At 37.0% G+C, this 15,814-nt stretch overlaps 1 protein-coding gene across 1 annotated transcript in view; it reads right to left on the bottom strand.

Annotated features, from left to right (window-relative positions):
• Positions 1 to 5,938: 5,938 nt before the first annotated feature.
• LOC106876218 (uncharacterized) overlaps positions 5,939 to 15,814 on the bottom strand; it is a 14,638-nt gene continuing 4,762 nt past the window's right edge. The window contains exons 2-3 of the mRNA XM_014924693.2: positions 10,182 to 10,390; positions 5,939 to 6,091 (exon numbers count right to left, since the gene is read on the bottom strand). Of these exons, the coding sequence (XP_014780179.1) occupies positions 6,041 to 6,091; positions 10,182 to 10,390 (260 nt within the window). The 3' untranslated portion in view covers positions 5,939 to 6,040. The remainder of the gene's footprint in view (positions 6,092 to 10,181; positions 10,391 to 15,814) is intronic.

Raw genomic sequence — 15,814 nt, forward strand, 5'->3', positions numbered from 1 at the left:
ATTCTAAATAAGAACTGAACCAGAACATGATAACCTGTCCAACTCATGCCAGCTTTTCTTGCAGGCATGAATGAGAGTAATGATTACCCTGGAGGATGGGGAGCACTAGAGCAGTGGTTCCCAAAGTGAGTAGTACTGCCTCTCTGAGGGAAGTGGATAGAGGTGATTAAAGAAAAAGTTGGGTGGCCAAAAGGGAGCAATGGCTGTAAAAACAATAAAATAATGCGTTCATTTTTATTTGTGAAATACAGTTTTGAATTTACTTCAGAAAGTAGTACATGTTTGTGGGGGTGGGGACGCTCGGAATGCGTGCCAAGGGGGAGGCAGCCAGAAAATGTTTGGGAACCACTGCACTAGAGTATAAATGACATTAATGCCAATGAGGTTGTCTTGTATCTTATAAGACAAAAAGAATCCATTGTCTTTGGTGGGGATGGTGGGTCAACATCACCAAAAATGTAGGGGTGTATTGAATAGCAATAAATTTGATGCAATCCATTATGACAATGATATATATGCATATCTGGTGAAACAAAAAGGAAAATGGAACTCAAATGCATGAGTATATATTATATGTATGCATATATAGTTTTGCCAAGGTTAACTTAGCTGTTCATATTTCTTGGGTTGAAAGAGTAGGTACAGCCAGTATGGAAGGAGGGTGATTTCATTAACTTCATACCTCCATACAAAATTTTTCAACTTGTGTATATGATAGAAAAACTTTGTTTTAATTTATTAGGGTGCAAGTAGGGTACAAAGTAGGCAAAATTGCTAGAGTGACATGAAAAATACTTTGCAGTGTTTGTTTTGACTTCTCATTTTTAAAAATTCAAATCCTGAAGTCAACCACCTTTTGAAGGCAATAAATTAAAATACCAGTCAAATACTGGAGTTGATGTTATTAACAACTTTCCTTCAAGAAGTCTTAGTTGAATGAATTAACCTCATTACTTACTTTTTTTAAAAGTCTGGTACTTATTCTATCATTCTCTTTGCTGAACTGCTAAGCTACAGAGGACATAGACACTCACCAATGCCAGTTGTCAAGCAGTGGTGGGCAACAAACGCAGACATTATCACCATCATTTAACATCTGCCTTCCAGGCTAGCATGGATGGGATGGTTTCACAAGAGCCAGCTAGGCCGAAGCCGGCACCAGACTGATTGTTTTGGCAGAATTTTTACTGCTAGATGCCCTTCCTAACACCAACCACTCAGCAGAGTGGACTTAGTGCTTTTTTCATGACACAAGCACAGGCGAGGTAAGTAATGCTTTTTACGTGGCACAGGCACAAGTGAGGTCAGTTTTGGCAAGGTTTTTACAGTGTGGACTGGGTGCTTCTAAGTGGCACCTACACTGACAGGGTTGCCAAGTACTTGCAAAACGAAAAAAGAAAAAACTTTCAAGAAGGGAGGAAGCATTGGAGGAGGTAATCTTGTGTTGGATGATGAAAAGGTTATAGTGAGACAGATACAGGTGTCTTGCTGTAGAGGAAGAGAAAGATCAGGAATGAAGACAGAAAGAGGTGTGCTACCGTAAAGGAAATACACGGTTACCCAACTTGAGAGAAGTGCAAAAGAAGGAGAGAGAGTGGGAGACAGCAGGATAGAGATGGTGGCAAAATGCCGGGCATAATCACAAGGGACAGGTATGAGAATATAAATGGGATGGTTGAGTAAAGGAAGAGAAAGATATAGATGGTGGGGATGGATGAGTAAAGGAAGAGAGATGTACATGGTGACAAGTGCTAAGGCATACCCTTGAGGTTCAAATGCCATAATATAAGTGGCAGGATATTGCAAAGGGAGTATGATTAAAGAGTATGAATAAGTGGCGAAAGACCTGGATATGTATGGAGTTCGGGGGGGCTATCAGATAGTAATGATACAGAGATGTGAGGACAGGATTGGGGAGTGAGAGCTAGGCATAGTGTACGAAGAAGTTATGTGTGGATGGAACACACAGATCGGGGGGGCTGGCAGATAGCTAGTAGAGTGAGACAGGGCATGTGGAGAGAGCAATGATACAGTGGCACAGGACCAAGAAGACAGGAAAGGATAGTGGGAGGTAATCAGAGTACATGAAGTGGAAATGTGAGGAAGAGATATAGAGACATAGTTTGGTTTGTTGTGGTAGAGTGTGTGACTGGTTTACTTAAGTGTGGGTGAGACACACAGAACTTCTAGAACTCAGTTTCACTGATGTGGGCAGATCTTCTCAAGAACTTCACATTGCCAGACATCTCAGTCCATTGTCATTTCTTCTGTAAGGCCCAAATTTCTACATATATACACATGATAAGCTTTCAACTTCTCTTGACCAAATTCACTCACAAGGCTTTGGTTGGCCTGAGACTATAGTAGAAGACACTTGCCATGCAGTGGAACTGAACCAGGAACCATTTGGTTGGGAAGCAAACTTCTTACCAGTCAGTCATGCCTGCACCTTTTATGCTTACAGCACCACGGTTTTCCAAATGGTCACCCATCTAAGTACAAACTAGGCTCTACACTGCTTAACTTTAGTGATCAGAAACCAAAAATTAATATTTAAGTGCAGGCAGTGCAGTAGATTGCCTGAATCATTAGATGACTTGACAACAAGCCTCCCTGTATTTAGTTACAGCTCTTTGAGTTTAAATCCCACCAGTCAACTTTGCCTTTCTTCCTTCCAGGGTTGATAAAATAAAGTACCAACCATTTCCTTCCTCTAAAATTTCTGGCCTTGTGCCGAAGAAGTTATTGTTAAGATATATACAGGAACTATATGGTAGAAGCAACTTGTTCTTGTAAGCAATAGCAAGATGTTTTGGTATTTTGCTGTGAAAGATTATTTCCTTTTTGAAGATTTGGATCTTACCAATTTCAACACAAAGAAATAAATGAAAATAACAAACATATATATAAATGTATATACACACACACATATATATATAAATATATATACACACACACACACACATATATATATATACATACATACATACTTATACACACACACATATATATATATATAAAGACTGAACTGGTATGAGGGTAAAAAATGTCTCCTTCACTAGTTGTTTTAAGTCGAAATCTCCTCCCGCCTTAAAAACACAAAAAAAAAGTTTAACTTAGTGACAAAAAGGATATGTTTAGTGAGATGCCTATGTTGTCATAGGACCTGCCAGAAATAGCAGCCAAATATTTCTCCGATGAAATTCTGCCATCATACAAGATCATATTGGATAATGTGATCCCAGGATGCATACTGCCAGGAGAAAAGATAGGATGGTCACCGCTGGAATATATTTAATCAAAAGTCTGTTCAATTGGAACTCAAATGTGATGAAACAACTCTTGAAAACTGGGATAACCTTCACAGTAATGACCCGATAGTGAAGGTTGTCGAGTTTTGGTAATTTTTAGACACAAATCAAAACTAAATGTTGTTGTAGTTGCTCCAATAGAAGTTCAATTTGAGTTGAAGTGGAAGATTGACTGCAGCATGGAACTGATTTGAGATTTGACTGTTGAGAAATACAGCCAAGAAGATTGTGCTCAGATAATTTTCATTCCATTTGGCACGTAGAACACTCTCACTAGAAACTGGTCTAAGTCATATCTCCACTGAAAGGAAAATGACAGCGCTATTCAAGAGAAGATTTGCGCTTTCAAGCTCGGAACTGAGAAAACTGATAAGGAGGATACAAGAGGCGGTCGAAAAAGCCAGCTTCTATATATGGCTGAAGCGGGAAGACCAAATATGGCTTGAAAGTCATAACATGCCTAGGTGAGACAGGCTGACACTGAAGTGGCTTTGTGCCCTCCATTGTCAGTTAAAGTTTAGACAGTGTCATGTGACAACTTGTTGGAGCCTAGCAGCAGGAAGTTTAGACAGTGTCATGTGACAACTTGCTGGGGTTGCCTACTGGACCCTAGCAGCGGGAAATTTAGACAGTGTCACGTGACAACTTGCTGGGGCAGCCTGCTGGAGCCTAGCAGCAGGTATAAAAAGAGGAATTTGACATGACAATCAGTCAGACGCTGACACTTGTTGATGCTGCATTGAAGAGGTCAGGGAATAGAAGAAAGAAGACATGCACCCAACACCAGAGCTGAAGACACCTCCGAAAGGGGGGACCCCGCCACGTCAAAACGGTAGAGGAGTAGGGGCCGAAACCGGACGTGGTTCCTCCTGATGATGTCTTGAGCTAACTGGATCCTATAAAGGAGCTGTTGTGGTAGCAGACCACGAAACATGGTTGAAATTCCTGGCCGTGAGCTTAAGGTGAGGGACTACTGACTCAGGATCATAATATAGTCTGATCCTGCTGTTACTATTTTTGTACCTTTGTTTACTTCACTAAATGAAAAACAAAATTTAGCTCTAAGATATTGATTCCCCCTCCCCCACTCTTCTTAGTAATCATCACTTAGTCTCCCATCAGTTCTATGGAAAAAGGATGTCCAGCAGTGACCAAACATATTTTCTTACTGAATCCATAATTACAAATAACTCAAACAGTGAAATAAGTTACACAGCAAAAAACTTAATTCCACTATTGAAAATATTTGCATTACTTTTTGCCAACACAGTACATCACTTGATGTGGAGGTGCAATGGCCCAGTGGTTAGGGCAGCGGACTCGCGGTCTCGATTCCCAGACCGGGCGTTGTGAGTGTTTATTGAGCGAAAACACCTAAAGCTCCACGAGGCTCCGGCAGGGGATGGTGGCGAACTCTGCTGTACTCTTCCACCACAACTTTCTCTCACTCTTACTTCCTGTTTCTGTTGTGCCTGTAATTCAAAGGGTCAGCCTTGTCACACTGTGTCACGCTGAATATCCCCGAGAACTACGTTAAGGGTACACGTGTCTGTGGAGTGCTCAGCCACTTGCACGTTAATTTCACGAGCAGGCTGTTCCGTTGATTGGATCGATTGGAACCCTCGACGTCGTAAGCGATGGAGTGCCAACAATAACAACATCACTTGATATATACTTGCTTCTTCTAAAATATAGGGTCATATTTGAGTATAATTAGGCTGTTATTTCCAAAAATTAAACAGCTTGTGATAGATAATCTTTAGTTCATTCTAAACAATTGACTTGTTAATGGTTTAAGCAAAACTGTATGAATTATTAATTAATACAGCGAATTGTAATGTTGCCCATTGGCTCTCACTCTCTTAAAAGTCTAGTAAATTTTGTTGTCATCTCATTTGATTCTAGTTTCTACTTATTCTATAGATCATCATTCATTGAACTGTTAAGTTATACAGCATTAAGAAATACAATAATAAAAAAACGCACTTGTTTTCAGAACTGTGGAAACATAAGTATGGATACATATTTATAATAATGAGACAGTTTCTGTCTCCTAAATTCCATTCACAATGGTACTGGACAACCTGGGGCTATAGTTGAAGAAATTCGCCCAAGGTGCTGTACAGTGGAATTGAAACTAGAGGAACCATGTAGTTGCAAAGTGAACATCTTAGCCACAAAATTCTTTTTGTCTTCCTTTTCTATGGGTACCATTCACCTATTACATACTGCACATTTTCATCTGTTAGTTATCATCCATTCCCACCATATAACCATATCAATGCAACTGCCATTTTTGCCTGCACACATAAAAGCCCTCAACACCCAGCCACTCTTTCAGCTTTTGTGCTTAGCTCTTCATGCTTATTAATAATAAATAAATCTATTTGCCAAAACCCAAATACTATTTTGGTGTCAAAGACAAATGTTTTGTCCAAAATGATTTAGAGACAACTGAAATGGAGAATTGCAGCATATGCCCATCCCAAATTGAGTTTTGCAAGTTAACTGTATTAATAATTCAATCTTTAATCCACACTAAATGAGACTGTAATTGTAGCAAGTCAATGTTATTGAAGCTGAAAGAAACTGTTCATTAAGGGGAAAAAAGTAAGTCACAAGAAATATTTGTCTTTTTGCAGTTTTTATTTATTTAAGAATATGTCTACATTTCAAAAGTGAACAGGAAAAGGTTAGCTCTTTATTTCTAGTCCTAAAATTTACTGGATTCAACGTTTCTGTGGAGTAATCCAAGCATTAAAACATCCAGTCTGATACATCTGAAATTGAAATAAACATACATTTAAGAAAGGAGAAAATAATCAACATTTTCTTAGATGTTTGGAAAAGAAATAACATCCCACAAAAATAAATAAATAAATAAAATAAGAAAATAAAAACTGATGCAGGTCCAAAAAACATGGAAGGTTTTACAGCTGCTCAGACATAAATAAAGTGGTGTAATAATGACAAAGGTAGAGACAATGGTGGTGGTGGTGGTGGTGGTGGTGATAATGAAATATTGATTGGGTGTATTTTTAAGATATCCCAGTAATGTACACACAACACTGTTGAGTAAGGTTGAATGCTCGTTCAGTTAAACATTAAGCCCTGCCAGTCAACACCTCCAAACACTAACATGGTGAGCCAATGAAGGAGCCTCTAGATGGTGGCTCAGTCTCCTAGAAATAACAGCCAAAATTCTGATCAAATAAACAGGTAGTCAGTTAAGTGAGCAGGTGCAACTCATAGATCTAGTGTTTCAAATATACTATGCATCCACAGAGCTGGGGACCATACAGCACACTTCAATACAGTGGTTAAGCCTTTTGATATCAATCCACCCAAGACTTCTCTTGGTTCCAGGTATAAGCTTTCTGTTTTAAACTTATCTAAATTAAAAACCTTCCATCAAAATTCCATGTTAGTTTATGTTTCAAACTCTAGCTTAATAATGATAAGGTTATCTTATTAAATTGTTCATTAATTACAAAATTAATCAAAATATATGCAGTGTATTTCAAAAAGAAACAAGTAAATGAAAGGGTTAATTGTGTGGGGTGAAGTTTTACTGCATTAATGAACATATATCCTCAATCTATTTCCCTACAGATGTAGATTCTAGTACTAACTACAGTAGGGGTAGGTAAGATGGATCAATCAAAGCACAACAGTTGTTATTTCTGTGCACTTATCAATGGCCATGTGCATCCTAACATAGAGCTTTTTGCTATCTTTGTGTACATGCAATTTTTGTTTGTCAGGACTGAGTGAGAGAGAGTGTTGTATAGTGTTCTGAGCTGTAGATTTTTGGAAGTGATTGTGCAAATAATAAGCAAAGACGGTGAGGGTTGGAGTTTGCTGTAATAACAAGCAATATGTCTCACATGACCAGGCAATCTTTCATTTTTATTACGTTTATATCATTATGCAAGTGGGGAATGTGTGCAATTTGTAATGATGTGCAGTATGATGATGAATATTTTGTTTATTGTAGTTTATTATGGTTTGTAAAAAGATTAAACCCAGATAGAACTGGTATAATCTCTGTATTGTTTGTATCCTGCTGTGGTCTCTTTGTGCTGTAAATGTTGCAGATATGTTTGTCTAATTCCAGGTAGTTGTGTCTTTACTGTAGATGTACTATGTTTATGTTGTTGCAGACTGAGCAGACCAAAGGGACCCTAGTTACGACCATCACATGATATAAATCTAAGACTAAGTAATCCAGTTGACCTTCCTTTTTAAAATGATAGGGTGTGATATGAAGGACTGCCATTTCCAGCAAGATGCAGAGGCTCTTTCATTAACTTAGTGTATGTTTATGATGATGATGATGAGTATAGTGGTTGATTGTAATTGATTGAATATTGCTGGCAAAAAGATGACTGTTGTAGCAATTTAACCACAAGTTAGCCATTATCAAAAGAATTGTAGTCATGATCCTTAGATTCCCAAAGAGCAGAAAACTGAAGACAACATTATCCAACATTTCTTCCATACAGTAACTAATTTGATTTCAGTACTTTATTTAAGTAAAAAAAGCACTCAAGAATATTTTGAATGATGAAAGATTTAGTAGTGTAAACACAAATGCAAAATACCCTCATTTACAGGCATACACATGTATATACATTAATTTGCTATCTGCAATTATATACATTTGTTCTCTACAATTATTATGAATCAAAACGTAAATTTCAGTTGAGGGCCAGCAAAAACAAAGGTGCAATTTTACCTCCCTTCAAGTTCAGACACTTGAAAGATCTAACCCTAGGCTTCCTGGTCAGGTTCTGTGGATCCTAAATTAAGAGCAGCTAACTGGGAAAGGAAGTGAACAAATTACAGGCAGGTGTTTTCAAATCATTTTCAAAATAAAATGATTTGGTATTTGGTCACTATACAGTATCATCATCATCGTTTAACGTTTTTATTTTAGCAACAGTTGAAATATTTTGAAGTATTTTGTTATGCTAAGATAAGATAAATGTCTTCATCATCGTTTTTATGTTCACTTTTGCATGCTTGCATGAGTAAGAAGATTCAATGCAAGAGACTATCTATGGTTGGATGCTGTGTTTTTATCACCCACTCTCTTCTATTTACAAGCAAAGTAATATTTCCCCATAGTTAGACATTTACACAGAAACTTGGGAATGAAGGACACTGCATATATAACAATGAGACTTGTTTACAACTATCCCATGATGTCAAGACAATGAGATTACACACACACACACACACACAGAGGCTTCTTTCAACTTCTGTCTATTAAATCCACTTGCAAAATTTTGTCTGACGCAGGGCTATAGGAGACACTTGCCTAAGATGCGCCAAAAAGTGGGAATGAACCCAAAACCATATGGCTGGGAAGCAAACTTCTCAACCACACAGTCTGTTCACTTTTGTACAGTTTCCTTGATTTGTGCAAAAGTGAGCTGCCAAATTCTCTCGAACTTTTGTCTCCATGAAAACCTTTATGCATTTCATTATCAGTAATTATTAACCCTTTAGCATTTAAGCCAGCCATAACTGGCCCAAATATTATAACTGTTTTATGTTCAAACTAGCCAGATCTGGCCTCTCACACCTACTTGACAATGTCAACCTAAAATTAAGCAATCATATCACCAAAATTTCCAAACTACAAGATAATGCATGAATAATTCAAAACAATGTGAGTAAATATCACATTTGATAGAGTAATCTGAATGTTAAAGGGTTAATATTCATATTTCCTGTAATTTAAGCAATAGCTTTAAATCATTCAGCCATGTTATAAACAGCTGATCTCATATCACACGAATCTAGAGAAATATGTTTGAAAGAAAAGTGGGGTAAGAAACATTTTGACCCTCAAGTGATTCATCACCATCATTTGGTCTTTGGATTCTTTTATCAGAGTCTACTCTGTTGAAGCATTCAAGCCAAGCCTTCAGAGAGGACATGTTAAACACCCCACTCCTTCCTTTCTTTTTTTCCAAAATTTCTTTGGATTCCTCTTTTCAACAAGGAGATAACAATTTTGACTCCCACAAAACAGCTTTTTTCAAAAAATAGGAGGAAATTTCAGTTTCCCTCTATCCAACCAATATTTTCTTCAAAATATTGGTATGGTAGCTAGAAATAACAGCCAAATCTTCCTCAAACTACATACTTTTTACATTTTATTAAATTAAAGAAAACATTGGATAATCTAATGGGTTAGAGTTTAGGGGCTATGTTTAAGGTTAAAGTACAGGGTTAGGATGTAATCTCCATATTTTTCAACATGAAATTCTTAAAAAGGTTTTGAAAAAGGTCAAATACAAAACAATTGAGGACAGAGTGGTGATGGTAGTGGTTTTGGGGAGAGGAATTAAAATTTTAGATGTTTAGCAGGAGGGGAGATGCAAAATCAAAATCTTCATGGTTGAAAATATAAAAATCTAAAGAAATTATTTTTAAATATGAACAAAAAATATCTGGATATCTGGATGGCTGTGTATTCTGAAAGCTGGGAGAGTGGAAGATAGAATTTTAAAAAATTGGAATCTGTATGTTTTTCAGTGGAATTCAAACAAAAATTAGAAATAAAAATTTAAAAAGTTAAAAATAAAAAATCTGTGAAGTGTATGTGTGTGTGTTTGTGTGTGGAGATGCACATTTTGAAAAATATTCTTTTGACAAAACTGGGATCTCAGGAGTAGAAAAAAGTTTTTTTTACAATTAGAAGCAGAAGCCCCACAGAGGACTGAGAATATTGTCCTTTCTCCTACAAGTAAGGCACACACAAAAAATAAAAATAAATAAGATTCAATCAGAATTACATATAATGATGTTAATAAATTAATTTTAATATATGAATATATATAAGCAAGTTGGACTTACGGCAAACCCTGTAACAATAGCTATTGAAGTAGATATCAAGAGCTGCAAGTTGTACTTTCCTTGGTTCCTTTTATAATCTGTAGACCAAGAACCTTCTGGAATAGGCAAATAATCCATATGGGAAAGTGTTTCCTTGTCAATATCTCTGTCAGATTTCCAGTGAGCTGGACCATATCCACTCATGTTGCTGGCTAAAACTGAGGAACGACCTGAAAGAATTACAAAAGAAATAAATTCAGTTATTTAACATTGGTTTCAAAATTTGGCACAAGGCCAGCAAGTTCTGGGTGAGGATGTAAGCTGATTATATTGACCCCAGTGCTCAACTGGTACTTATTTTATTGACCCTGAAAGGATGAAAGGCAAAGTGAACTAAGCATTTTGCCCGGTGTGCTAAAGATTCTGCCAGCTCACCATCTTACATGCAGCTGATTAATATTGGTCTCAAACTTTGGCACAAGACCAGCAATTTGGGGAAGAGTGTAAATCAATTATACTGACCCCAGTGCTGAACTGGTACTTATTTTATAGACCCCCAAAAGGATGAATGACAGAGTAGACCTCAGTGGAATTTGAACTCAGAATGTAAAGATGGATGAAATCTAAACTAAGCATTTTGGTGCATACTTAGGAATGCAGAGTCTGTTTAGTTGACATCCAGCACTTCATTAATACTCTATTTCATCAACCATGGAAAAATGAAAGGCCAAGTTGATAAGAAAGATTTGAACACAAAGTGGTTTAGAATGTTAAACGAAATAAAATAAATAATAAATAAAACAATAATCTATACCAGGGGTTTTCAAACTTTTTGACTTGCGGACCCCTTTATATTTCAGGCTTTACCTTAGGGACCCCCTTATAAATGCTTATGAAATTTATACATAAATATTTGCTTAAAATAATATATATCTTTACATTTATTTATTTAACAGTATTTAATAAATAGGCTTATTGTCAATTAAAAGATTTCGATTAAAAAATATATATAAAATCAAATTGCCCATAAAAAGTATTTGCTGTCTACAGACCCCCTGTTGTCCACGGACCACAGTTTGAAAACCCCTGATCTATACAACCACAACTGTAATTTCATTTTTAAAAAATGACAGTTTTAGTAAAATAATTTGGTTCCCACTGCTCTTATTGTCTAATTTCAGATTAGCTGGTTGAAAAACTACTTTTCTTATTGCTCTTTGTAGCATTTTGTGTCTGTAACACAAGATTGGTAATGTAAATAAAAATATAAAAATCTTTTCAACTAAAATAAATTGAAGCAATAAAGAAGCCTCTACATCAAAGACTCCCAAATTTTTCACTATCAAGCATCAGTTTTATTTAAATGAGCTTTCCTGTAGATCCCAAGCTCTAGAAAGTTCTGTGCTCAACAAACCAATTTTATTAACCAACTACAAACTTATTTTCCAGTTTCTTTTCTCAAATGAAAAAGATATGTAATTAAATGTAATATGTGAATAATTATACATTTCACATTGCAACTTTTTAAAAATTTTAACAAAGTTCATGGACACAAGGCTGGGAATTGTTACTGTACATATTTGAGCAACTTGCAAGAAATACCAGCCAAATCTTCCTCAAAACATACCCTACTATTCTGAAAAAGGAAGGACACACTGGATAAGTCCTAGATACCACAAAATCAAGATGCCCATGATATGTCAGCTTCATGAAAGCTCATGAATAACAATGCAATCATCAAGCTGATGATGGATTTGCTACACAGTTGCTCAATCTAAAATATACAGCAGCCAAATTTCCCTCAAATTACACCCTACTAACTTAAAAATAGGACACATTAGATTATGAAGTCCAAGATATACTATGAGCATGAATGAAATATCTGTAATTACAGGTTTACTCTATCAGGGCAAACCCTAATTTAAATGCTGATAACAATAAACCTTAAAGGATATAAATATAAGGTATTATTTTCCCTGGAAATGGATTGCATTCCCTTAAATTTATCTTCACAGTATATATATATATATAAAACCCTTTAGCATTCAAACATAGATGTAAGTTGTTTGTTTAGATGTCTGTTTGTGTCTAGTTGCCATCTACACCCATTAACGAATTGCAAACATGTTAAAGCAACATCCAGTTTGTTACTAGGCTCATTGAAGTTTAATAAAAATCTATAATTGGATAGCTAGGGCCCCTAGAAGGGATCCACATATATAACCAATATATTTTCCTTTAACAGCCAAAGGAAATAATTCATTTTCCTAGCCAAGGGAAATAGCCCATTCATTTTCCTTTGACCATTCTAAACACTACCAAGCTGAAAGTTAATGGTCAAGGGATGGAAATTGGTAGATCATGCCCTACAACCCCTTGCTGTCTAAAACATTGCAGGCTCATGTTAATGTTGAATTATGCAACTCTATAAAAAGTATTAAATATGTATGTAATGTAAATACATCAATAACGGCTCAGATATGGCAGTTTTTGAACTTGAGCAGGAGGGCAGGCAGGCAGATGAAATTCAGCAATATAAGTTGGGCAGGTATATTTCCTCTAATGAGGGATTCGAAATCCACAAGCGGTGTCCAACAGTGGTGAATCGATCTGTACATCTTAAAAATGACCAGTGCGTATATTTCACAGAAGACAATGCTTGAAACGTAGTTCTGAATCCACCAGAAACTACTTTCAGAGCTTTCTTCAAATCATGCCAATGTGATCTGTTTGCCCGAACACTGTTGTATGTTGGAGGTTCCCGTGTATTATACCTGGGCATGCAATAGATAGAACAGATGCAAGCAAGGAGCATGCATTGAGGGCTGAGAAGAACATGCTGTCTTCAGAAGTGGGGCAATCAGGCGGGTGTATACTGTGCACCCTAATCAGCAGGAGCACTTCTTTCTGCATCTACTGCTGCACACTGTCAGACCTTCAAAGAAGCAATGGGGAAGTCTGCACAACCTACAGAGAAGCCTGCACCAAACATGGACTACTAGAGGACGATGCTCACTGGGACCAGACACCAGGAGGAGGCAGAGGTTAGCAGAACACCAAGTCAACTGTGCCAGCTATTCTCTATCATGTTGATGACATGTGGCTTGGGTGAACCTCTCAAGCTTTAAGCAACCCACAAAACCAGCATGGCAGAGGACATCCTACAAAGGATTCAAAGGCAAATCTCAGCAGAAATTGCCACGTTTAATAATGCCATTTACAATAACACATTACTTGACCTGGACACCTGAGTGCAAGCTATGGGAGGTCAAGGCATTGCAACATTTAGTCTGTCTCAACCAGAGCAGGCAGCAAACAATCTTGCAATTGAGTACCTGTGAGAAATCAGCAATGACATTTAGGAAATGACAATGTATGTAGCCAATAACGAACACCAACTGATGGAGGACCAACTGGGTGTTTATAAGACCATTATTTCGAGCATTGAAAATGAAAGAGGAGGTCTTTATTTTGGATGCTCCAGGTGGAACTGGCAAGACAGTTGTCATCAACTTTCTTCTGGCTAAACTGCGCCAAATAAAACATATTACCATAGCAGTGGCGTCAAGTGGAATTGTTGTAACTCTTCTAAGTGGTGGCCACACAGCTCATTCCGGTTTCAAACCCCCTTTGGATCTGTCCAAGAAAGAGAAGGCAAACTGCAACATCAGTCATGGTTCTATAAAAGCAAACTTCTGGGTGAATGCCAGTTGATCATCTGGGATGAGGTGACAATGAGCCATAAGGTTTCCTCTGAAGCTCTTGACATGGCCCTTCAGGATCTGAGACACAACATCAGGCTCATGGGAGGTGCCACAGTCTTGCCTGCAGGAGATTTTAGACAAACCCTTCCTGTGGTTCCAAAGACAACAAGAGCTGATGAGGTAAATGTCAGCATAAAATCGTCCTACCTATAGAGCAGTGTGCAAAAACTAAGAATCACAACCAACATGAGACTGCAGCTCAGTGGTGATGATGCAGACAAAACCTTTTCAAAGCAACTGCTGGATGTTGGTAATGGCACTTTGGCTGGCGAGAAGGATGGCTGGGTAAGCCTGCCTTTTGGACATATGGTATCTGATTTAAAGGAACTAATGAATAAGGTGTTTCCTAACCTGAGGAATCAGTTTACAGACCACAACTGGCTGAAAACCTGTGCCATTTTAGCTCCAAAGAATGTGGCAGTTGACAATCTGAATATCAAACTTCTGGAACAGTTGCTAGGTGAGCATTACATCTATAATTCTATTGATACTGTATTCAACATCGATGAAGCTATGAATTATCCAGTTAAATACTTGAATAGTCTAACACCACCTGGCCTCTCACCTCAAGATTGGGGCACCAGTTATGCTGCTTCAAAACCTTGATCCACCAAAGCTTTGCAATGGCACTCGACTTATAATAAAGAAAAGGATGCTAACAGTCTTGGACACAACAATTTCGACTGGTAAAACGGTAAGCCTGTATTCATTCCTAGAATTCCACTTATTCCCTCAGATATGCCTTTTCAGTACAAGCACCTGCAATTCCCATTGAAACTAAGCTTTGCAAGGAGCATTAACAAGGTCCAGAGGCAGTACTTGGATGTGGTAGGTCTGAGCTTTGCGGAACTAGTTTTTTCCTATGGCCAACTTTATGGGAGATGCTCAAGAGTCAGCAATCCTAATCTTTGTTTATTTATGTCCCACAAGGAAAGACCGAAAATGTTGTTTATTAAGAAGCTTTGCAAACTTAATAAGATTCACCAAATCATCAGGTATTTATTATTTAACTGCAATATTTGTAAGTGTTGTAAATGTATTCATAATCTACATGTTATTTTATTTTTAAATCTATATGCAAATTTATTTGTATGTCTACTGTAAAACTAAATGTCAATCCGTTTCTACATTCATTGTAAATCTATTTCAACACTAGCGCCCCTAAGGGTTATATTCTCTGGGAACACACAAAAGCCCTTTGCAGAGTTATTCACTTTGAATTGTTATTATTTCATATCCGATTAGCCTGTTATTACATAACATGCTTCACAATTTTGGTATACATACCTTATTGGTATATCCTCCAAGTTCTATATACTCTGGGAACACATTAAAGCCCTTTCTGGGGCTACTTTATTTGAATTTTTATCAGGTAACTAATTTCATGTTATTACGTAACTGACTTCATGAATAGGGTATTCATAACTTATTGGGATTTCATAAAAACAAGATACTATGTAAGACAGTTTGGTATTCTCTGTAAATGCACAAAAACCGTTTTAAGGGCTACATACTTTGTATTGTTGTTATTGGATTAGCAAAACAAAAGAACAAAACCAAGGGATAAGCCCCACTTTTCTGGGAATTACCAGGTACATCAGCTAGTATGTGTATATAGATTTATGTGTGTGTCTTTGTCCTACCACTGCTTGACAACTGGTGGTAGCATGTTTAGGTCCCCATAACTTAGTGGTCCAGCAAAATAGATCGATAGAATAAATATCAGGCTTTAAAAAGAAATAATTACTAGGGTTGATTCATTTAACTAAAAATTCTTTAAGGTGGTGCTCCAGCTTGACCAGTCTAATGACTGAAACAAGTAAAGAAATAAAAGACATATGTGTGTGTATGTGTGCATATATATATATATATATATATATATATATATAT

Source organism: Octopus bimaculoides, chromosome 5 (genome assembly GCF_001194135.2).
Source record: "Octopus bimaculoides isolate UCB-OBI-ISO-001 chromosome 5, ASM119413v2, whole genome shotgun sequence".
In the NCBI taxonomy this organism is placed as follows: Eukaryota; Metazoa; Mollusca; class Cephalopoda; order Octopoda; family Octopodidae; genus Octopus; species Octopus bimaculoides.